The following is a 25781-nucleotide window of genomic DNA, read 5'->3' as shown; positions in this document are numbered from 1 at the left end:
TAGGTGGCGGTAAATGTCTTAATGAGTAAGTCATTGGCTGCATCTGAAAACCTACCCTGCGTCTCAATCAGCTCCCTAGGTCGTGAATCATGTAAATGAATGTGGCCGATTCCCTGATCAGTGCCCTGACTACTGAACTAGGGAGCTGACTGAGACGCACGCCTCGTCAGCTGACTTGTTGCCTCGCTGCCCTGTCAGGCAATGACTTGTAAGGCAGCGTTAGTGCACGAAGGTGCCTCATGAAACTGACTTCTGAGGCAGCATAACAGTTTAATGATCTACAGCAAAATAGCATGAGCTTCAGTGAGAACTAAACAAATATTTAATTACTACAGTAGTAATTTTTTCGCAAGAAATGACATCAAAAGTGGAAAATGTTGGTCAAAAACGTACATTTACACACAAACTGACCAGCAAACTCGCCATCTTTATTTTTCTAAATTGTCATAGAATGGAAGCACAGGATTGTGGGATATCGAAGGCAGTGAAGGATACATCTATGCTGCCTTCAAATATCGATCAGATGAAGGTATCTCAGGAAACAGGAAGTGAAGCTAACATTGGGTTCAGATGTGCCTTGATGCCTTCCAACCTTGAAATGTGTCCTCCAAAGGCAGCATTTTCCAGTTTTCAGATGCAGCCATTGAGTCATTCATTTGATTCATTCAAACGGCTGATTCATTCAAGAATGAAGTAAATGTCTGTCTTTATGAATGGGCGATTGAATCATTGGTAAACATGAGACATTGACTCATACAGGGGCATTTCTGCCTCAATGTCTTGAACTAACTGCTTGCCCTGCTTCATGTTCGTCAATCAACTGTGAAATGTTAGATGACCTGCTCAGGTCTGGGGCGGGTTCATTAAATAATTAATAATTATAACGGGTTTAAAGCTATTAAAGGCTTTAAAACTATTTTTTTGTTAAATTATCCTTTGTAGTCGCCCTAATGAAATGTACTATAGTTCTTGCATAGAATCCAGGTCTTAAAGGGTTAGTTCACCCGAAAATGAAAATAACGTCATTAATTACTCACCCTCATGTCGTTCCACACCTGTAAGACCTTCATTCATCTTCAGAACACAAATTAAGATATTTTTGATGAAATCCGATGGCTCAGTGAGTCCTGCATAGCCAGCAATGACATTTCGAGAATATTTTTGGTGCGCCAGAAAAACAAAACGACTTTTTAACAATATCTACTGATGGGTGATTTCAAAACACTGCTTCATGAAGCTTTACAAATCAAATCAGTGGATCGGAGCGCCAGTGTCACGTGATTTCAGCAGTTTGGCGGTTTGATATGTGATCCGAATCATGATTCATAATGCTCCGAATGTTCCTGAAGCAGTGTTTTGAAATCGGCCATCACTTAATAAGTCGTTGTTTTGTGTTTTTTGGTGCACAAAAAATATTCTCGTGGCTTTATAATATTAATATTGAACCACTGTACTCACATGAACTGATTTAAATATGCTTTTAGTACATTAATGGATCTTGAGAGAGGAAATGTCATTGCTGGCTATGGACGATTTCATCAAAAATATCTTAATTTGTGTTCTGAAGATGAACGAAGGTCTTACGGGTGCGGAACGACATGAGGGAGAGTAATAAATGACATTATTTTTATTTTTGGGTGAACTAACCCTTTAATATATTTAAAAATAGTAAAATGTATAATAAGTTTCTTCCAACACATCATATCTGTACAGTGATAATAATATCACTAATAGTATCACATAATAATATCTGTAATACCTTTAATGTTCTTCGCCGTCGAGAGAGAGCGTCTAGCAATAGAGTATTATTATTGTATTCAAATATATACCGATGGCTCAAAGGATCCATAAACTGGGCTGAAGCAGTCATTCCTCAGCTGGACTAGAAAAGATCTTCTAATCACTTGTTTATTAATATTTATTATACGTATTTATTGTAAATTTTACTATTTTTAAATATATTAAAGGGTTAGTTCACCCAAAAATAAAAATAATTTTGCTGTGTAGATCTCATTACAGCACTCTATATTCTCCTTAGCTCTCATTCTATTAAGTTCCATTCTTACATTTGTCTACTATATTTTGAGTATGTGATCCATATTACACCCTGACCACTCTATGTCTGTTTAGTTACATTAATCACTATAATGCTGTACTGTTAAATGTATTATTAATTTATTTAAATGCAATTTTATAGTTTACTCAGTTTTAATATTTATTTTAATCACATTCTGTTTTTCTTTTTTTTACTTATCTAATCAATATAATTATTTATTTATGCTAATTTATGTATTTATTTTTTACATTTCACACTGTTTGACTTTGAAAACCTCCTTCTGAGAGTAATGAGTAGAGCGGAACCAAGAAGCTGCGCCGTGTTTCTGTCCGTGCTGTCCACGCGGCTGTACTCTGAGGTGTTGGACGGAAGTGGCGATGTGAGTCAGTTTATGCTGCTAATGTCGTTTAAATCTGCACTCGACTGCCACTGCTGTTCGGACCCTGCGGGGATTGATGCTCGAAGCCTCGGCACGATGCGTGAGCGGCTCGCGGAGTGACTCTGAAGCGTGTGTGGAGCAGGTACGAGCCTGACAGACACTTTGATAATCTCTGATAATCTCTCTGAACTAGCTTTAGCCTTTAGCTGCCTGACCAACACCACCATCAGTGAAGAAACATGAGAAACTGTTACTGTGTTTGAGTTAATGAGCAGATCAACAGGTGAGCAGGTGAGCGCACACCTGCAGCGGCTCTGCTCCAACACTCGATCACGGGAGGTTATTATTATTATTATTGCATGTTTTAATGCCACGGACCCCTAGATATGATGTTCCCTTTACTCACTAATAATATATAAAAACATGTTTAAGTATTATAAACGTGTATAATTTTATCTGGAAAATATTTACATATATTTTTCTACCCACAACATGTCCAGAAAGACTAACAGCGTTAAAAATGAAGATTATCATAGTATTATGTGCTGAAACCTGCACGTTTTTGTTAGTCTTTGTGTTTTTGAAGGGCATAATGTACATTTATAACATGTTGACAAACTAGTCATAAATTCTTCTATGACTGATTGTGTGTTTGTTTTCATTCTTCTGGCTGCCGTAATCTAATTTCTTCATTTTAATAATTCTCCTAATAATTTTCCTTTTATTGTGGATTTCGCAGCTGATCCAGACTGGAGCACAAAAATCATTCAGAGAGCCACAGTCTGTTCCGGAAGTACAATCTCAATCATTTTCTCCATATGGAAATGATTTTTAACAATAAAAGTGCTTAAATCATTGAAGGACAGTATATATCCAGAAAAACACAAACACGCAGCCTGTCTGCTATAGAAATGCCATTTCACATGACTGTGAGCCTTATCCGATCTCTGATTGCAGCCCTTGAATACCAAAAAAAGTGCTTAAAGTCCTGGAATTTTATTATATACGGACCTTTGATTTCTGAATCTCGGAATCCAGTCATAGGAACGGAATTTACTGTATAATGCGGAATGTCACGGAATTTGTCAAATTTTTGATTGTGACAAATATATTATTGTTGTACAGTAGAATTTAGCTACGTCTCAATGTAGTAATACTAACACAAATAATAATACTTTATTAATTACTTTATTAATACTTTATTATTTATTAAAATTTTATTTAAGACATAATCACAATTTTTCTTCCATGTTTTAATTTTAATAGTAAAGCTCTCTTGTGCAGCACTTTGTTTGGAAAAAAAGTTTGTTTAATGTCATATAATAAAAATTAAATTAAAATTGTATGCCTTCATTTGATTGCCAGATTTAAAATACACAAAATGCACAGATTTTCTGGAAAAAACAATCTTGACAAAAACCTAACATTTCATAGAAATTAGATTAAAAAAAAAAACATTTTGTTGTTCTTATGCATTTCATTAAACTTTAATTAAATTTAACCATTAAAATGTAATCCAGAAAACCTAAAACCGAAAACAGAATTTGGTAAAAAATAAAACAGAATTTGAGAAAAATTTCATAGGGTCCCAAAGAATGCAATTTTTAATAAATTGCTGTTAAATTTTATAAGTTGCTTTTTGATTACTAAGACTTAATTTAATGATTTAAAATGGAGTCCAAAAAAAATTAAAACAGAATTTTGGAAATAATATCAAATGAATTTCATAGGGCCCTAATTTTACAGTATCTGTACGAACACTGGGTATAATGAAACTTGTACGGTAATTAAAAACAAATATATCACTTTTAACACTTTAACAAAAATCTCTATGGGAAAAATACTTCTGAATGTGCTCTATAGAAGTTTATCAATAGCTTTTGGTGTGAAATCATAGTTTGACGACTAACAATAATAATAAATTATTAAAACTTTTTCTTCCATGTGTTAATTGTAACAGTAAAGCTCTGTTGTGCAGCACTTTTTTTTTTAAAAAAAGTTTGTTTAATGTCATATAATAAAATATTAATTAAATTAATATTTTACACCTTCATTTGATTAAAATAAGAATACACAACACAGAATTTTTGAAAAAATAAAAACCAAACATTTCATAGAAATAAAATTTTATAAAGTAATTATTAAAATTTAATTCAACCATTAAAATTAAATCCAGGCTGCTTAAAACGGAAAACAGAATTTGGTAAAACGTATTTTATAGGGTCCTAAAAAATTAAATTTTTGTTAAATTAAAAAGTTGTTGTTAAATTGTACAAGTTTCATGATTTCAATTAATTAGACATGCTTTTTGATTACTAACATTTTACTTAACCATTAAAATGGAGTCCCAAAAAATAAAAACAGGAAATGGATTAAAATGGAATTCGAAAGAAAATAAAACACATTTCATAGGGCCGTAATTTTAAAGAGTTTTTAAAACTCTAATTTTTTAGAGTTTAATCTAACTTGTAGGGTCATTAAAAACAAACTTTTTTTAAATACTTCTGAAAGCAGTTCCTCTGGGAAAATGGGCGGGCTCTAATGCGCTCTGTCGAAGTTTATATCAGTAGCTGTTGGTGTGAAATCATAGTTTGATGTTGTAATGATGTGAGTGTTTTGTGTGTTTGGACAGCTGCGTCCTCTGATCTCTCTGAAGCGCTGCTAGATTGAGCCGACTATGAAGCAGAGCCGCGGAGAGACCTGCGTGCTCGCGGGATCTAACGGATTGAATGGGACGAGATCGTCGGGAGTGGAGCGTGACCGCGGCAGCCGGCTGTCCCGCGTGGCCGGGATGGCGTTGGACATGCGGGGCAAGTGCGCGGCGTACGTGTTGGCCCTCAGGCCGTGGAGTTTCAGCGCCTCGCTCACACCCGTGGCTCTGGGTAGCGCTCTGGCCTACAAACTGGAGGGGTCGGTGGACCTCCTGGTTCTCCTGGTCTGTGCCGTGGCCGTTCTGTTGGTTCACGGCGCGGGGAACCTGGTGAACACCTACTATGATTTCTCCAAGGGAATCGATCACAAGAAGAGCGACGACAGGACTCTGGTGGATCAGATCCTGAAACCGCAGGACGTGGTGATGTTCGGGGCGGTTTTGTACTCGGCAGGATGTCTCTGTGCCACGCTGCTCTACTTCCTGTCCTCCCTGAAACTAGAGCACTTAGCTCTCATTTACTTCGGAGGACTGTCCAGCTCTTTTTTATACACTGGAGGTGAATATGCTGCTTGTTTTTTGTGTGCATATATCATGTCTGGGCCGTATAGTCACAGTGAGCACATTTACAGGCACGTTCTGAACCTGATGATGCTGACGGTGCGTGTGGTCGTGTAAACATGTTAACCCGTTTCACTCATAAACAGCTTAAGCATAAGCCGATCGACACAGCTGGAATTCTCCCACATGTAAACACATTAACCTGCTTTCTGCCGGATTATTGAAATGCACATGTGTGATAGGTGACAGGAAAGTGTCTTTACGGTGGATTGAAGCACATCTAAACAGAGCAAGTGATTGATAAAAATGTGTTTTGATCTCGTGCAGCCGAAGTAGAAGCGGTTCAGTTAAAATATCAATTATTTATTTAACATCGCAGCTCGTCAGATGATGAATGATTTCAATACAGGGAAATAACCTGATCTATTAATAAAGTCTTGTAAATGTGTTTTACTTGCATCGTCGGGTAATTGGTTTGGATGTAAACTGGGGTTTTTGTGAGTTATCAGTGTGTATGTAAATGTGCTCATTGATTTTGTTAGCGATATAAAATATTTTAGATGTGCCAATATTCGGCAATATGATATATCACGATAATTAATATACACAATATTGTTACAGTGGGCACCTCAAAATACTGTAATCATTTATTAGGAATTATTAAATTTTTAATATTATATTTTAAGAATACTTTACCTATCAGCCGTATAAAATGCACAACATCGCTGTATGTGGCGTCAAAGACGCACGCGCACTATGTAAACAAAACCAACGAGAAGCACATGGCGGAACGAGTGAAGGAGACGCGCTGAATGAAAGTGCACACAGAGGGCGCTGATGGAACAGCAGAAATGCAGCGGTTACCCCGGAAACCCCACAAACAAAGCAGCTGCGCTACTACAGTATTCAAACTAACATTCAAGTTTTTTTTTTTTTTTTTTTAAATCTCAATGTTGTTCATCACAGCACCAAATACTTAACTGGCTATTTATATTCAAACTTAACATTTTTATATTTTAATATGGACTACAACATGCCCTATAATGATTGAACATTTTCTGATTTATTTATTGTTCAGTAACATAAGTTCTAATAGATCACATTTTTATCATGTAATTTAAGTGTATTTAGTAATGGACTACATTTTTTAAGTAATCTACCCAGCTGGGTAAAAAATATTGATTTCTTTATTTTAATTGATTCTCATTTTTATGAACCGATTTCCATTCTTAAATCCCAAAAATTGTTTAGTCTAGTCTGTTTTCAGTTGATGAATGAGCAGAATATGTAGCTCCTCCCATCCAATAAATCGCAATAATCTGTTACTTTTGATATGAAGCAAAGTCTCAGATTTCACATGACGTCCATCTTTTTATGAGATTCAGAAAATAAACACTGTTTTGGCGCTGTTTAATGTGGCGTGACGGATCGCTTTAGCGCCTCAGTTAAAGAGAAGCATGTGATCATCCTCTCCTCTGCTTTAATACCAGTTACAGCGAAATAAACATGAACATATGAAGGTATGTTAAAATATACAGTACAACTTACTGAAATCCGTATCATGTCTCGTGTAATTGTCAATCAGTGCTTCAACCTCGGAAAGACGTCAATAAAACAGCTTTAATGTCACGTGACGTCACATTTACCTCCGAAAAACACAGTGACCATAAACTCATTAGTCAGCTAGAAGAGTGCTCTAGAAAGATAAATATAGCTATGCACCGTTACATATTCATTATAATGTTCTTCAATATTTAATGCATGTTGGAATAAATCAGTTATGATAGCCGTGATTTAAACGAATTGGAGTAGAAATATGATTATGTAATTCTAAACGTTATTTATAATAAAAACATCATTGAGTGTAATTTAAGTGTTTGTATATAAATAAGTTAATTTAACCTTCAATATTATTATAGTAGCACCAGCTGACTCTCATGTGTAGTTTACAGTAGGGCTGCAACGATTAATCGCGATTAATCGTTTGCAAAATAAAAGTCTGTGTTTACGTAATATATATGTGTGTGTTCTGTGTATAATAATTATTTATATATAAATACACACACATTCATGTATATATTTAAGAAAAATGTTATATTTATATATAAAATATTTATGTTTATATGTAATATAAAATATATATAAATATATATATTTATAATACATGCATATATATTTCTAAACGTTATACCTGTATGTGTGTGTATTTATATATACATAATTATTATACACAGAACACATACATATATATTACGTAAACACAGACTTTTATTTTGCAAACGATTAATCGCGATTAATCGTTGCAGCCCTAGTTTACAGCATTAGTTGACAGTTTTTTTTCCTCTAGAAAATTTGCCATGAACTGAAACTGAAATACTACAATCGAATCGAATCAAAAGCATGTGATTAGTAATCGAATCGAATTGTGAAAATTGTGTCAATACCCAGCCATAACATTTAATAAGCTTTGGGGGGGAAAAAAGACATGCGTCTTGTGTTTTTAACCGCAGAAACGTGTTCTGTGTGAACGCCCCGACACAGTAATTTCCAGGCATGTGTTCACAACCGTGGTTTCCTCACGTGTTCTTGTGTTTTAACCCTAGGCATCGGACTGAAGTACGTTGCTCTGGGCGACGTGGTCATCCTCATCACCTTCGGTCCTCTGGCGGTGATGTTCGCTCATGCCGTGCAGGTGGGATACCTGTCGGTGCTGCCGCTGGTGTACGCCGTGCCGCTGGCGCTCAACACCGAAGCCATCCTGCACAGCAACAACACCCGAGACATGGACTCAGACAAGCAGGCGGGCATCGTCACCCTGGCCATCCTGGTGGGGCCCACGCTGTCCTACGTCATCTACAACCTGCTGCTCTTCGTCCCCTATCTGCTGTTCTGTATCTTAGCCACACGCTACTCCATCAGTATGGCTCTGCCGCTGCTGACGCTGCCCATGGCCTTTCCTCTCGAGAGGCAGTTCCGCCGCCAGTGTTACGCAAAGATCCCACAAAAGACTGCCAAGCTCAATTTGCTCATGGGACTCTTCTATGTTTTCGGGATTATTTTGGCACCGCAGGGTAGCTTGCCGTTATTGTGAAAGAACTAGAACTTTTGTCCTATTTGTTTTAAACAACTCTAGATACTTTTGTATTTATAGTGATGTTAATCTAAAGTTCAAAGACTTTAATTTATTGTGGTTTATTTATGTTTTCGGAGTGGGCAAGTGCTCTCGGTGCAGCGCTAAAGATGCATAGACTGTCCAGTACATCAGTATTGTAAAAAGAGACCAGTCTGTACATGAAGAAGCGCATATATATATACATGTATATATGCGTTTATTAGTAAATTAAATGTTTCAGATATATTTAGGACCTTTCTCATTATTTCATGACTATAAAATAATTTTTTAATAATGTTTTTGTTTTATAAAACCACAATATCACCTCCTTGTCAAGTCTGAAGTAGCAGCTCTTCAGTTTTGTGTCCATGTCGGCTCAGATTTGCCTAAAAACATGGTGGTCGGTTGGTGAGTATTTTCATGAGGGAATCTTCTTCAGTTCTTTAGTTTTAGTGCCATTGCAGGGTTTTCGCCAAATGAACCAAACTCCTGAATCTACAAGAAAGGTGTAGTGCTTCTCGGCTGGATCTTATGTCATAGACAGCATTAGACATATTTCAATGCCACATTTATTTTTTTTTCAAATAAAGGATATACCAAACCAAGTATGTTTTGTTTCAGTTTACTGCACTGTTTCTCAGCTTTTTATGCTTTTTAAATGTACATATCAAAAGGTTGGTGTCAAATGTGAATGTACTCGCATTTTTTTTGCTGCTGTAGACACATACATTAATACATTCATTTTGAAATGCAATCCATGCATTTGGTTATTTGCATACAAACACGTTTGTTGGGTTTTGTCGGATCAGTGTTGGCATTGGTCGGGGTTTGTTTTCACCAGACCAAACATCAGTGTCTGTTGGCCAACTTGTTTGTTAGTGTTTGTTGGTATTTGTCTGCAAACAAAGACATTCCCATGCTTTTCATGCACACATCTCCCAGTATCAAAGTTTAACCAAATATTAAGTTGCATAATGTGGTTAGATGAAACTGCATAGTAAGAGGCTTCATGTCTTGATTGGGCGTATAAAACGGTTAGTTGACCCAAAAATTCTGTCATTAAAGGCCCACTGAAGAGTGTTGGAATCTGCGGCATTATTCAATGTGTTACCGTAAATTCAACTGAAACAGGAAGTTGATAGGGCGGGTATGCATCGACGTCACTTTCCCACCAGAACGCACTCCCTCAGTTGCACTGAGTGGCAAAAGAAGCTGCTGCATGACTGGATTTAATAGGGGAAACTGCGAAAACATGAGTAAAACTAACTATTACGCTAAAGGTTGGGCTCGAAAGTGTTTCCTATGACATGTTAAAGAAACCTAATCCATGGATACTGACATGCATTTATATATGACATTTATATGTGCCTGATTTCGACGCCGGGGAAATACATAAAGCAAATCTGCCTGTGAACGCTTTATTTAAATACAATATAGGTAAGTTTAAATATAGTTTTTGTCAGTTTATATAGCTTTTGTATAGTTTTTGTCAGTGTTTATTGAAAAACACCCAATTTTGCAGAATTTAAGATGGTAAATATTTAATTGATGATTTTGTCAACACAATATATAACAATACAATGTATAGGGTATTATTTTACCTCAAAATCCAGCATTTTGACACAAAATGATAACTGCAAAAGATGTTTCTCTGCTGGAGTCCAGCTGTTTCTGTGAATTGCACTGACACATTTGCTTCTTTTTTTCTGTAGCTTTCGGCAGTCTGTAAATATATACCTCAGGTTTTGTGTCAAATCTATCTGTAGCCTACAGTCAATCACAAAGCTCTTTCCCGTTTTGGATGTGTTCTGTGTGTTTTTCGCGGCATTCACGCTGAAAACCAATGCTGCCGCTCAGTCTTTTGCCACTCACGGTCATAACGGTCGACGTTGACGTCACAGCCCCGCCCCTTTTTAAAAATAGCCAATAGAGTTTTGTTTTTGTTACAACCCGTTTCCTTCTAATCTCTAACTGTTTCTCCTCATAATGTCCTTTATATCGCTTATGTATTATTAAATTCTGTGCAGAATTCAAATGGGTCCGATACCTTTTGTGGTCTGAGCCGAGTCGCGCATATGATCCGCTCTGTGCTCACGTGTCTCTGGACCGGAGCAGACTGTGCTCGCGCTGCGGCGGTTCACGTGACACTAACGTGAAAACAGACTTCATTCACTTCAAAGGAAAGCATATTTACACTGTCTGAATCGTTCACTATTCTCCATATTGTGTAATGTGCCATTCACCATGTAGAAACTAGTAAATGTGTGAACAAATGACCGATTTCAGCTTCAGCATCTGTAAGAGTGTAGGAGGAGGCGGGACTTCAGATTCTAGAGAGCATTTGATTGGACCAAAGATTTGATGAGAAGCTGAAGTGTGATGTGATGTCATGAAAATCCGTGATCCATTTTAGCGGAAGTGAGAGACTAAAGGTGCGTCCCAATTCGCGTACTTTCGCTCTATTCTATGACGTGTTTAAGTACAATTAGTGCAGTAGTGCGTTCACACTGAAAATTCCAAAAAGAAAAAGTACACTTTAAATACCCGGATGATGCACTAAATTAACGGAAAAAACGAAGTGTGGAATGTTGGACACTTCGTGCACTCAACTGTCGCAGCTTTAATTACATAGTGGAGAAGAAGGGAGGATCGGACTCCGTTGTTAAATGACAAAATTACCTTATAAAATTCACGCACTACATGGATGAGTGCATAGTGCGCAAGTACATAGTGTATAAGTGCATAGTGTATAGTGCGTCATTTGGGACGCAACTTAAGTTTTGAATGCTTATATCTCCTAAATGTGAATTTTGTCATTGTTTTGGAACACACCAGCTTATTCATAACCTAAAGGCTAACATATTCATATTGAGAGCTAAAAAACGTATATTTTGATTTCAGGGGGACCCTCATGTTGTTCCATGGGTTCTATGTCCGAATGCTGGCTCAGTATTGGCCAAAGCTGGTCAAGTGATCAGCTCGACGCATGCGTGTGATGCTGACGCAGGAGCCGGCCAATAATGAGTCGGCGTTCTCACGATGAACCTGGAAGCGCTGGACGTATACAACGAATGAGAATGACACAGAAGAGAAGAGATTGTTGAATAAAGTCATTATTTTGTTTTGTTTTTGTGCACAAAAGTATTCTCGTCTCTTCATAATATTAAGGTTGAACCACTGTAGTCACATGACTGTTTTAACGATGTCTTTAGTACCTTTCTGGACCTTAAAATTTGACCTGTTGATTATATTGCTGTCTATGGACGAGTCATATATAAAGGTGCAGTATGTAATAATTTTATCCGCTTAGAGGTCGCTATTCAAAACAAAGGCGTAGCTTGATGACGCCAAGTTTTAGAGCAGAATCTTGGGACATGTGGTCTTCACATCACAACCGGTGCAAAAGAATAAGGATTGGACTCTGGAAGAAATCATGTTCATGGATGTGATTATTAACGTTACTGTAGTATGAAGCAGAGCAGGAGCGAGTGTTGTGGAGCTGAACGAGGAGCTGGAGCGATTGATCAACACACGCCTCACGAGCAGCGGGACTTTTATTATGACACAGTCGCCGGTGCTATTCTGCTTTTCCGATCATGAGTATGAGGAAACGCAGCTCTGTTTATCATATTAGATACATTTGAGAGTGTTGAAAATGATGTTATAACGTTACTCTGTGCGTTCGCTCGGCGGCTGCTGTGAGACACTGTTACACACTGCAGTAAGATAGATTGATTTTAGGCTTGTGTTGATAAATATCATGCAATTCATTGTAAAACATATTGTATAATGGAGAAAATGATGTATTACTGTCTATAAAAATAAAGCTGCATCTGATTATGCTATGTTAGCTACTTGACAAAATAAGTTGCGTCCCAAATGACGCACTATACACTTTGTACTTATACACTATTTACACTGATCATCCATGTAGTGTATGAATTTTACATGTTTATTTTGTCATAACAATGGAGTCTGATCATACTGGAGTCATAATATACAGAGCCGTAGTTTGCGGACAAGCTAAGCAATATCGCGTTCATAATCGCAGATGAATCACCTTCGATTATGAACACGATATTGCGTAGCTTGTCCGCGAACTACGGCTCTGTATATTAAGTGCCGCTCCATTTGAAAGCAGGTGATGGACATTTACCGCTAATCACAGAACCGGCTTTACTGACGAGACACGCATGACAATCTCATGCGATTAATCGTGCAGCCCTACCCTTGAGTCTCCAATGGAGTCTGATGCAGTTGAGTGCATGAAGTGTCCAACATTCCACACTTTGTTTTTTCCATCAATTTAGTGCATCTTACGGGTATTTAAAGTGCACTTTTTCTTTTTGGAATTTTCTGTGTGAACGCACTACTCACACTATTTGTACTTAAATAGAGTAGAATAGTGCACAAGTATGCGAATTGGGACGCAACTATAGTGTTTTTCTCTGAGGCATGGTAAAGCATGGTACTCGCAAAAAATCAAGAAAATTAGATTTAACGATAAGACTAAATGTGTTGAGCTATATAACAATAATTAGTTTATAAATATATCAAAACAGTTTTTCCCTTGTCTATTAAAACATGTAAATATTAAAGCGTCTTTGGTGTTTCCATGGTTTCTACAAAATTAACCGGAAACCGAGGGTAACGCGGGTATGACGCCACTGACAGGCGACTCCTCACACGTCCTGGAGCCTTGGTTAAAACTGCAATTTTCTCACGATTTACAAATAGTTGCAAACATTTGGATATTGTAAGTACTCAAGTGAACAAAATACTGGCCTAGTGGTTTGTGGATATTTTACTGCAAAATTCTTACATATTGTGCCTTTAAATTAAAAGCTAAAAGAACGTAAGCTAGTACTGGCTATGAATAAATAAATATATAAATACTGTTAATTGCATTAACTGATGTTACTGTAAAGTGTTACCGAAAATGGACTCTCGCAAAAACATATTCTAAGAACATTTGCTAATATTTTGAAAACTGAATGTTCTCTGGTCTTTTAAAATGTCCAGTTAAAAAAATATATATTATATGTAAATGTTCAGGAAAAATCAATTTGATAATTTTGCAAACATTATGAGAACGTTCTTTCTGAATGGAACAAGTAGTAACATTTAAAAAACGTTTGACGAACGTACAACTAACGTTACGATTCAGAAAATAAACGTCCCCTTCATAAACAATATTTAAATTGCGTTTTTATGATAACGTTTTATTAAAGACCAGATAACTTTGAACAAACGTTATATTAACGTTTTCATATTCATAACTTGTTAGTTAAACTTCTGAGAAGGTTCACTGTTAGCAGACTGCTGAAATATCCGTAATAAGCGTATAATAATGCAATAAAAGTGCGTAGCTCTGATCTATAATATATAAGCGATCGCTGGTGTAGAATATGAACGACAACAAGATGGCTCACGAGGACCACAATCTCAGCTCGCGCACTCGCGCATGCGCACTGCCCTGTTTCAAATGAAGTATATTTAAGTGCCCCAAAATTCTACATCATAAAGACAATCATTTAAAACATGGACGTTAATTTAATGCTAAAAAAAAATTACGAATCCGACTATGGCGAAGGTTTTGCTAATGAATATTAATCGAGCGTTGCTTGGCAACCTTCCTGGAGCGTCACCTTATTAATATTCAGGAGCCCATCTCTCGCCATAGTACGGTTCGTAAATTTGCATACGGCACAGGGAAGCAGCAGCGTGGGCGTGTCCAGCCGAACCCACCGCTGCTAGCTCAACTAGCGCGATTTGTTTTGATTTCGATGTGTTTAGATGTTTTTTTGTTTTAGTTTTCCGTGAGGAGTTATTCGCGAACACACAGCGCGAGCGCGGAAGCGTCGTGAAGCTCTGGCCTGATGGATGTCCAGTGGCGTTAGGCTGACGCGCGCTGACACATGCGCGTCCATCGCATCGCAGCGCAGCGCAGCAATAATCGCTCGTAAGCCCGTATAAGCACATTAATCGGTGGGCCGGTGAAGTTCTCGCGGAAGCATTAATGTTGTCGACAGGTAAGACGCACGGGGAGGACACGAGCTGGGGGGTTTTGGGCGACGGCTGGGTCAGATAACGGTGTCGCGGCCGTGGACACGGCTTACTTCTTTTGTTTAAATATTCATGCATGTTTTGCTTATGAACATATTCCTATTGATTATAGCTTCCATAATCAGCCAACAAACAATTAATACTGTAAGTAAATGACTAAGAGCAATCGTGCGTACCTGCTAATCAACACAGTCTGTGGGAACAAAACGCACGTATATAGTCGTATTTTATATTTACTTTAATATATATTGTTTATTTGTATTTGTTTACATTGATGGTTCCCTTATAGAACTGTATGGTGGTATCATGGTATGTAGTGATGGTATTTTCGTGTGATTATCGTTAATATATCATTATATTAACCTCAAATAATACCATGGTACATGTACCTTTATTATTCCATGTCTTTTGCACTAGTATTCCCATCATGGCACTAACCTATGACCTGAAACAATGGTGCTTTTTGCGTTTTGTGTATTGAAATGGCGAGTCATTGTTCATTTTTGGCTGTGTTTTGTTTGGGAATCTCTTACATGAAGTATTGTGATGATAATACTATGGTACAGTGATGTAACTGTATGTTTTAGAGATGCATAGATACCTGAAACTGGACAAAGAATACCCTGGTATTACTAGGGATGTGCAACAATTAATTGCGATTAATCGTTTGCAAAATAAAAGTTTTTTTTATGTAATACATGTATACATTTAAGAACTATATGCATGTTTAAATAAATATATATTTATATATATTTTATATTACGTATAAATATAAATATTTTATATATAAATGTAACATCTTAAATATATACATGTATGCACTGACTTTTATTTTGCATGATTAATCGCGATTAAAGTCCGCGTGAACTGGAAGTTGCAAAGACTTTTCTCCAGTGTTGTGACGTATTTCCGAGTGAAACGGAATATTGAATAGAGGGCAGAGTTTTACTTTAGCGCTCTCCATTTCTCGCTCATAGCAGACGAGCGGTCGGAGGGGAGTGGTTTACGCGTTTTCAACCCAAGCCGTCATCAGAGAAGGAACGCCATTCCATACCGGAAGCAACTTTTCAGATTTTTATTAACGATTACCGCGACAAACTATTTTTTTCTGTGTTTTATCTTGCACGGATTAATTGTTTACCACAAGACTAGTGATATGCACTAGTAAAGTTAATATTAATACATTTTGATTTCATGTATACTTTAATCGTTGCACATCCCTATTACCATGGTACCATGTTCTTCATTGGCATTGATGGTTCCAAGATCATGAAGATCTTTTAATATTCATGAAAACTTTCCATTGCACAAAAGGTTCTTTAGATTATTAATATTTCCTTCACACTAAGAACTGATCATTGGACGGTTCTTTGGGCAACCAAAGCATCACTGCAACCTTGGGATATTTATTTTTGTCGAACACATGGTAATATCAGGGTGACTTTTGTATACAGTGATGTTTAATTTTGATTTCTCAAAAGCATTCATTGAAAGGACAGCAGTTTTATTTAGAAGGTCAGCGAGGCCTTTTTTATTGGTCAGCTAACAAAGAAGTTGACGAATCAGAGACATATAATATGTGCCAATGCAGATTCAGTCCTGTGACATTTTTGTGCCCTTTGCTGAGTGTTTTGTTTCATTGTAGTTATAGATCTTCCTGCATCCTAATATCTCTCGTTATATTGGATATATGTACTGAATACATATTTCAAAAGCGTGTGCATTTCATCACAGTAGTAAAGGTGTGGTTAACCCATGTGTTTGCTCTGTAGGTTGAGCTCTGTTATCTGTCATGCTGACAGTGACAGTTCACAATGTTGAATGAGCATTAGTTTCATCATGTTCCCCCAGCTAACTCATTCTTATTAATTAGTAATATATATGAAAATAATCAATATATCAGTATGTATCTTTAATAATGTTGTATGGAGAAATATTTGCCTACACGCTCTTCTGATTGGTTGTGATTTTTGAGTGATTTGGTTGTGAGTGCAGTGCTCTTCAGAGAGACTCCGCCCACACGCTCTTCTGATTGGCTGTGAGTTTTGAGTGATTTGGTTGCGAGTGTAGTGCGCTTGCAGAGAGACTCCGCCCACACGCTCTTCTGATTGGCTGTGATTTTTGAGTGATTTGGTTGCGAGTGCAGTGCTCTTCAGAGAGACTCCGCCCACACGCTCTTCTGATTGGCTGTGAGTTTTGAGTGATTTGGTTGCGAGTGTAGTGCGCTTGCAGAGAGACTCCGCCCACACGCTCTTCTGATTGGCTGTGATTTTTGAGTGATTTGGTTGTGAGTGCAGTGCTCTTCAGAGAGACTCCGCCCACACGCTCTTCTGATTGGCTGTGAGTTTTGAGTGATTTGGTTGTGAGTGCAGTGCTCTTCAGAGAGACTCCGCCCACACGCTCTTCTGATTGGCTGTGAGTTTTGAGTGATTTGGTTGTGAGTGCAGTGCTCTTCAGAGAGACTCCGCCCACACGCTCTTCTGATTGGCTGTGAGTTTTGAGTGATTTGGTTGTGAGTGCAGTGCTCTTCAGAGAGACTCCGCCCACACGCTCTTCTGATTGGCTGTGATTTTTGAGTGATTTGGTTGTGAGTGCAGTGCGCTTTCAGAGAGACTCCGCCCACACGCTCTTCTGATTGGCTGTGAGTTTTGAATGATTTGGTTGCGAGTGCAGTGTGCTTGCAGAGAGACTCCGCCCACACGCTCTTCTGATTGGTTGTGATTTTGGATTGATTTGGTTGCAAGTGCAGTGCGCTTTTTTTAGAGAGACTCCGCCCACACGCTCTTCTGATTGGGTGTGATTTTTTGAGTGATTTGGTTGCGAGTGCAGTGCGCTTCAGAGTGACTCCGCCCACACGCACTTCTGATTGGCTGTGATTTTTTGAGTGATTTGGTTGCGAGTGCAGTGCGCTTCAGAGAGACTCCGCCCACATGCTCTTCTGATTGGCTGTGAGTTTTGAGTGATTTGGTTGCGAGTGCAGTGCGCTTCAGAGTGACTCCGCCCACACGCTCTTCTGATTGGCTGTGATTTTGGAGTGATTTGTGCGCTTTTTAGAGAGACTCCGCCCACACGCTCTTCTGATGAGCCGCTTTTGAAAATAGTGTCTTCAGTTGCCATGTTTGTTATTTATATTTACGTTAATTTGATCTGGAAACGATTAATTAGCAGAAGTTATTACTCTACTACCTGCATGACCTAATTAAACACAGTTGTATTGTTGAACCAGTGCAATGTCCAGTCACTTACACCGTCATCACCTGGGTGTTGATGCCGCGCGAGCGCAGGTGAGACCTGAACAGCACACGTTGCTATCTGTGTTTAAACTAAACTCATTTAAGCCTTGCTGATTTAAACATTCAAGAGCAAGACGTGAAAGAGAACTCGCGCACGCTGTGAGAAGATTTGTGTGTGCGCACATGCTTATTTCAGACAGCGCGCAAATACTGAGTTCTCTTTCAAGTCTTGTGTTCGTGATACGAACTGAATTGTGAGCAGTTTGAACCGTTGCACCCCTATTGTGTTCACACCCTCAACATGTCTGTGATTGGCTACAATGATCAAAGCTTCAAAAACATGTTGTAAATAGACATTAATGAAACTGTTTATGGAGCGCTTACACATGGGAATGTTTGAAAGCCGGTGTCTATTTTTCTTTTTTCTTTCTTCGTCTTCTTGTTTGATCAACACAGCACTAGCAGAAATATTAGGCTGCTGTCATTTTAAGACCTAATGCACTGATCCAATATAGTGTTTTTCGATTCCACTGCGCAACTTTTCCTTGGTTAATCAGTGTAAACACATGGTAGACGGACGTCTTTAACCTTTGCACTCACGTCTTTTGCAGCGCCTCGTGCATGACGTGAAAACACAGGGTCATAGTCATTTGTTACTATGGTAATTCATTTAATCATCACATTCACGTTTGAGCTTTAAGTTCAACTTCTATTGGAATGAATTAAAAACGCCTGCTCTTGTCCGCACCAGTGGACACGCACCGTTAATGTGGCACACGTCAGGAGAAAGAGAGAACACGCTTGGACCTGAAAGGGCTTGAATGAAGTGCGTTTGGCTTTAGATAAAACTACTAGAGGATATAGTGCTGAAATATCATTACCACAATGAGTGCTTGTGGTGTGATCCACACCGCTGTTTTGACACGCTTCTCACTTCAACTAGAAACAGTAACATGGTGCTACCGTTCTGTCTCACAGTCCGGATGGAAACTGGCAAATTGGCAAGGCTCAAAAACACATGCTAGTGATAAACTTTCATGACTATGCAGCACTGGCCCGATTGCTCATCAACTCTTTTTCAAGCCAACTTAATAAGAGTTCTGCAGCAGTAGGGTGCGTCTGTAACAAGCTGCCACTCAGCATTCTTTCTTTTGTTATCAACACCCACAGCAAAAAGATCTCTGTCAAGCCACATAGACTATTAAATAGTTCACCCAAAAATAAAACTTGTCCTCATGTAACCCCATGTCGCTCCAAACCTCAATCTGCCTTTTTCTCTATCACACATTTTAGGAATCATCATAAATTAAGCTTAAACAATCAAAATTCATCCAGAAAAAAAGTTACATAGAAACTGTACTTTAAAACCTTTTAGCGGCTCAATTTTTGTGATATAAACTTCAAATTTGCACACAGCTTGGTTAGACATTTGGCTTTGATTTTCTTGCAATTTAACCCCCCTGTTTCACAGACAATGCTTACCTAGTCCCAGACTAAAATGCATGTTTGAGTTGTTTTAACTGAAAGCAACTTGCACTGACATGTCTTAAAATATGTCAGTGCCATTGTTTTGTCTCAAGATGCACACCAGTAATGTTTTATTCTAGGGTGTTTATAAAAACTACTTAAATATCCTAATTGAACTAAGGCTTAATCCTGGCTTAGGCTAAGCCCTGTCTGTGAATCTGGGCCTAAGAGTCCTAATTATTTTGTAAAATATATAGTTCAGTACATTTTCTTAACTGTACTTTTTATTTTTTATCTGCAACAATCTGCTAAGTGTCTTCTTCTTTTTCACCTCTCTGCTTAACAAGGCGGGTGACAGTTAACAGGTTAAACTGATAACAAAGATTAATTTTGCTCAAAAATTATAATTATTAAGCACGATTATTGGCATTTTAGAATTATTGCACTTTCACATTTTCAAGAAAACGTCAATCCACATGATCTATTTGATTTCATCTAGCTTCCTGATGTATTAAATTTATTTATACCCTCTTAAAGTGCATATTGCAGGTTTAACATTTTTTTCGAGATGAATATATAACCTTGTACAAAAATACCATATAAAAAGGAACTGAAGGGTTTAAAAATGTTTTGCGAGACATAAGGGCATTAATTTACTAGATAAAGTTACGGTCTCTGTAAAAAACGTTTTTTTTTCAGCGTCACTACAGGGAGATGTTCGCAGAGCTCTATGTTGATTCAGTGCAGAATATATTGGTATTTAGCAACAGCGGCCGTGAATCAGTGTGTTTTCGGTAGTTTTTGTATTCTATTTATCATCGTAATGGTAAATTATTGTGTTTGTGGAGGTTGTGGAGGTTCAGCCTGTCAGGACATCGAGTCCAGAGGTTTACTAACAAGAAAAACTACACTGCTGTCTTCTGTGCCGGGGTTTGTTTTGTTCAGGTGAAGAGACTGGACTTCACTTCTGCATGTGCTTCGAAAAACGCGTTCATTATAGACCGGAGTATTATCATCCTGGCGATATGATGGAGTTCAACGTTGTAATACTTCTGTAAATGATTATATTAAATTAATAAACTTACACACGCTATGCTTCTTCACCGTTTTTACTTGAATCAATTTCAACACTGATGAATACAAATGATGTACACATGCATACAGTCTCACACTTACACAAAACAGTTTTGAATGATGTGCTGGTAATGTAAATACTCCAATTTCATGCATGCCATGTAGTTCACACAACTACATAATCACGGCGTCATATACATCCTCACACTATCAGTGAATGGGCACGGAATAAACTCATAACACAGAATTAATGAATAAAGGATAACATGAAACGCATACAGTAACACTGTTTGGCCGCCGGCGGGAGACATGATCACGGATTCGTCAGAGATGCAGCTCGATGAAGACTTACGGTGCACATTTTAAGTTTTGTGCTTGATTATTACATTTGCTAATTACCAAATCAGTCGTGATGAGAAACGGCTATATCACGTAACGTTAGTGTGGACTGATATTAACGCGTGTGACATAGGCCTGATCAAAGTTATTCGTTTCTGTTATTAGTAGGCCTAATCAGTTACTCCTAGATGACCAATAGCTTTGCTATTGCCTGATTCATGATAATAATCTGTACAATATTGTGATCTGAGCACATGTCGTTACGTTATATCTATAAGCTAACACCGGTCTCTGTCCTGTTCTCCACTGCTTCTCCTCATACAACAGCTCAATTTGTCTCTTTTGACCGTTATTCTGTCTAATTCTGGCCTGTCCCTGCTCTCTTGACCACATAGCAGGCTAATTGTATGGCTGTGATTAGTTATACGAGTAGAAATAAGCATTTACAATTTCCTCAGTGTCCGAACTGTCATTGTGATCCATTGTTTTCCTATAGTTTATATTGATCGCGCTCCCTTTACTGACGTCACGTCCGATTGGGCATTTTTCAGATGCGGAAGTAAAATTTTCTCACAAAAAACGATTCCAGAAGCCTATGTAGCGTATTTATGCGTGTTTTTTCAAGAAAATCTTTTTCATACATTATTTTTCTATACATTGAATCACTAAAGCTCTAACCTGCAATATGCCCTTTAACATGATGAAAGCTGAATTTTACTATAAAGCGAAATTTACTATATTAACAACAATTCCACATTATGTTAATGTTTTTCTATTAAAATGACAACAAAGATGAATTTGTATTGTGCACAGTGCATTTATCCAGCAACCGCAGTCGCAAACGATACAGTTGAGATTCATGTTTAGATTTATTACAATTTTCATGACAAGCTTTGATCTCAGATTATTCACAGCACAAATGGACGAAAACAATGTACGACACTTTAATTTGATCAGAATATCTCAGCGGCGATCACTTAACTCCAGCTTATGTGTTTGCCACATCATTTGTTCGTTCTTAACAAAAAAACGTGTTCTAGTTCATTCGTGAGACTGCATTAATTTTTTCGCAAAACTGCATTAGTTCCTTCACAAACTGTGTTATTTCGTTCACAAACTCGAAAATCATGTTTGGGGTTTCGCCGCAACTCCCTGGGGGTGCTGCGACTCCCTGTGGTCTAAGTCCTTGGGCCGGTTGTCGAGATGGTTATGGGCGCAGAGGGAGTGCAAGCTCATGGTTAACAGGTCGCAAAGATGAAGTAAAACACGGGTAGAAAATGTATGCATTTTGAGGGATTTAAAATGTGGACATCTGGCAACCGCAAGCATAGTAGTAGATATTGGTGACCAGTGGCTGTCCAGAAAACAAAAAGCACCATGAAAGCATCATACTTTTAAAGACTTACAGGAGCTTTGTGTGAGAAACAGCTCTCAAAATTCTTGCCTTCAGCTGTAGCTGTTTAATCTCTGAACGACCTCTTTCCTATGGGCTCCTGAGCCTCACGTCTGTAGGGTGTTGTTGTCTTCAGACGTAATGATGTTTGGTCTGTATACAGTATTGAAGGCTATGCACAGAGCCTGTAAACCAACAGAATGGAGAGGAGGATTGTGCAGAAGGTGCAGACAGATGCTCTGAGAAGCTTCAGTAGATATGACTGTTGATGTAGAGATAATATTTGTCCACTGGGTCAACTAGAATGACTACAAATGGTTCAAAAATAAAAAAAGAGCTATCATGCGTGAAATGTCTCAGCGTATGACTCTTAGTCAGCACTTCCTGGTGGAAGTCTTATCATTTTGTTCCATATACTATTTGCATTTATTCAAAATATCCCATGTGCACATGCTGTGCGCTGACTTTATTTTCATGTGAAAATGTAATTTATGTTCAAAAGCTAATTGTCCTACAGTTGCTGTGTTCACAGTTGACCTTTTCATTTCAGTGTGTGTCGTTATTTCAGCCGTCACAGCAATGCTTGTATCGGAGCGTGTGTGTGATTGAACAGATAAGCACAGCACAAGTTTTTATTTGTTTTGTTGTTTTTTTTAATAAAGTGTAAAAAAATATAATGGAGATATTATTAATTGTGAAGTTTTATTAAGTGGTAACAATGAGTTTGTGTTTTCAATAATATATATTTTAACACTATCTTTTTGTTTTTTGTCACCAGATTTGTCACCAAAAAAGTCACTTTTTGGTTACACCGAATGACGATATTTTCAAACAATGCTAACAGGCTGATATCTAGCTAGCTAGCAAAAGGACAATCGAACATTTTATATTTAGTAAGTTTTTAAAATATTCCATCATTTTCCATGTTTTATAGCGGTTGCACCGAATGACCTGATGTTTCGCGACATGCGTATAAACGAGAAAACATGAATTTTTCAAAAAGTTAAAAGAAAGTTAGTTACTTTGCTTCATGACCATGTGGTCTTTTGCAGGTGTCTGAATGATGTCACATCCTGTCTCATGATATTGACCACATGGCTTGATTCAAAATGGTCTCTTTATATTGGTTACTCCAAATGACATCAATTAAAATTAATTTTTCCGGACATTCTTTCTCATAACAAAGCAATGACTTCTACACATAATTTTAACACCATTTTGCATTATGTTGATATATGATGTTATAAAATCATGCCAGAATAAAAAATATATACATTTATTAAATTTTAAGATATTTTATTCACAAATGAAATGGTTGCATTGGCCTTTAGACGGTTAAACCGAATGACACTTCAAAATCTTTAAAATATCTTTATATGAAGCAAAATATAATTAAAACCTTTTTCTTTAAAAGAGATTTAGTTGTACTACCTCACATACTTTGGATGTCATATTTTTGTTATTTTGTTATTATTAAGGTCACGTCATTGACCCAGTTGTTGATTGTGAGGGGGTTTTGAGAGTTACATCACCAGAGCTCTTTATGAAGTGTTATTCATTTATTTATTCTTTTCAAATTTCACAAATCCGTCATTTACACTTCATCTCTTCAGTGGAACTCAGAGGGAGAATTATTTTAGGAATATTCTGGTGGTTCTTTCTCATGTACTAAAAGTAAACAGAGACTTTATCTGTTTTCTGTAAAGCTTGAGAATTACAACACATCACCAGAAAATTAACATAAAAGATGTTCATAGTCTTTGGACACGGATTTAGCACAGTATGAGGGAGAGTAAATAATGACAGATAGCTGTGATGGTATAGAGTGAGTCTACTTTTCCTGACACTGTCAATATGGAAACAAGCGTTCTAGACAGTGTGTGAAAAGAAGAAAACCAGACCCACTTGTGATATAAACCAAATGGTGGTCCTGATGAAAACGGGCCTGTTGTTTACATTCTCCTCTCGAGGTTGAGATGCTGTGGCGAGGCTGCATGAAGGCCAGGGTGGCACCGGTGCGCTCCGTCATGAACCAGACAAGTTCAACCAATAAACAGCTTTTTTTCACATGCAGAATAATTATAATTCAATGGATGGTATCATAAATATGTAGTTTCAGAAATGTATTATTTTTAATAATTTACTCAAATTGATTAAAACATTGAAAATGTTTAAGGCTGACAATAGATGTTATGTCATTAATTATTTCAAATATGAAAACTTTGATATGCTTAGAAATGAAAATGCACAGGGTTGCTTATCCGGGCTCACAATATATTACATGTTTTTACTTATTCGTACATTAGGAAAAATCTGACCCAAAAAACGAGCTACACTTTATAGTATTCTTGAATCCATCCAGTTAAAGATAGCCGTTTCTGATCAGTCAAAGAGGCTTTTATGATGTCAAATGTAAGAGTGTGTTTTGGTAAACCGCTTTATTTAATTTCTCATGGCCCTGCGGTTATGCTTCATGTTTGGAGCTCTTTATCAGAGATGACATTTGACTACGACTGAAGCTCCTGTCAGGTCAAGCCCGAGACTCATTGATCTCGAGTCATTCGGCTCGCACAACATCACAAAATATTTTAGAGATGGATGAAGAGTGAAGGCTTGTTCACACCAAGGATGATATCTAATGTAACGATAAAGATATAGTTCTAAAAATCGCCCACAGCACAACTATAATGATAACAACAGAGGAATGAAAATATATATTGATAAAAACATTGAAAGCCAGTCAGAATCCATCCTGCTTTAAAGAGCTTGAGCATTTAAAGAGATGGACCACAAAACTGCAGCGTGCTTATAATAAAATTATTTTTATTTTATTTTTTTATTTTATTTTATATTTAAGTCTGTCCCTGACTAAAGATTGTTCTAGTTGACTATCAGTCATTCATTTAAGCCTTTAGTTGACTAATCACACATTTTTTATATTAATTAGGTAATTTAGTATATTAATATATACTGAGGAGAATACTAAACCATAATAAGCGTTTAACACACACACACATATTTTTATATATATATATATATATATATATAAAATATATGTATGCATAATATAGTTTATTCCACGCTCAAGCGGGATGTGAGTGTCCCTTTGATACACCATACAGTGATGTTGTGCATTTTATATGGTTGAATGGGGAAAGTATTCTTAAAATGTATTATTAAAATTTAATAATAATTTGTAATAATTATTCACGATATTTTGAAGTGCCCACGATAACAATATGGTGCATATTCATTATCATGATGTATCGGCACATGTCTACTCATGCTGGCACAACTGGAGCCTGCTTTTTTATTATTATTGTATTATTATTTTTATTTTATTTTACCGTCAGTGTTGGTGTTTGACAGAGATGTGGACTGTTTAAAAAAGTATGATATTTTTCGTTTTGATGTGTTTTTTTCTTACGCGGAGAGCTGACCATCATTTTCC

At 37.3% G+C, this 25781-nt stretch overlaps 2 protein-coding genes across 2 annotated transcripts in view; both read left to right on the top strand.

Annotated features, from left to right (window-relative positions):
* The first annotated feature begins 2403 nt into the window (after positions 1-2403).
* Positions 2404-9354, top strand: ubiad1 (UbiA prenyltransferase domain containing 1). The gene is made up of 3 exons (XM_067395563.1): positions 2404-2577; positions 5068-5644; positions 8250-9354. Exons 2-3 carry the CDS (start codon positions 5113-5115, stop codon positions 8735-8737), a joined length of 1020 nt encoding a protein of 339 aa, XP_067251664.1. The 5' UTR covers positions 2404-2577; positions 5068-5112; the 3' UTR covers positions 8738-9354.
* A 5130-nt stretch (positions 9355-14484) lies between these two features.
* The window catches only part of mib2 (MIB E3 ubiquitin protein ligase 2), a 79557-nt gene continuing 68260 nt past the window's right edge, over positions 14485-25781 (top strand). Inside the window, exon 1 of the mRNA XM_067395551.1 lies at positions 14485-14790. Within this exon, the coding sequence (XP_067251652.1) occupies positions 14778-14790 (13 nt within the window). The 5' untranslated portion in view covers positions 14485-14777. The remainder of the gene's footprint in view (positions 14791-25781) is intronic.

Source organism: Chanodichthys erythropterus, chromosome 9 (genome assembly GCF_024489055.1).
Source record: "Chanodichthys erythropterus isolate Z2021 chromosome 9, ASM2448905v1, whole genome shotgun sequence".
NCBI lineage: Eukaryota > Metazoa > Chordata > Actinopteri > Cypriniformes > Xenocyprididae > Chanodichthys > Chanodichthys erythropterus.
The sequence above is the reverse complement of the archived record's forward strand: the minus strand, read 5'-3'. Positions and strand labels throughout refer to the sequence as shown.

What these genes read in the sequence shown, in the direction of transcription:
- ubiad1 (XM_067395563.1), top strand. Translation starts at nt 5,113, where the DNA reads ATGAAGCAGAGCCGCGGAGAGACCTGCGTGCTCGCGGGATCTAACGGA. An exon ending in CTCTTTTTTATACACTGGAG is followed by an intron (nt 5,645 to 8,249) that starts GTGAATATGCTG and finishes TTTTAACCCTAG; the next exon opens with GCATCGGACTGAAGTACGTT.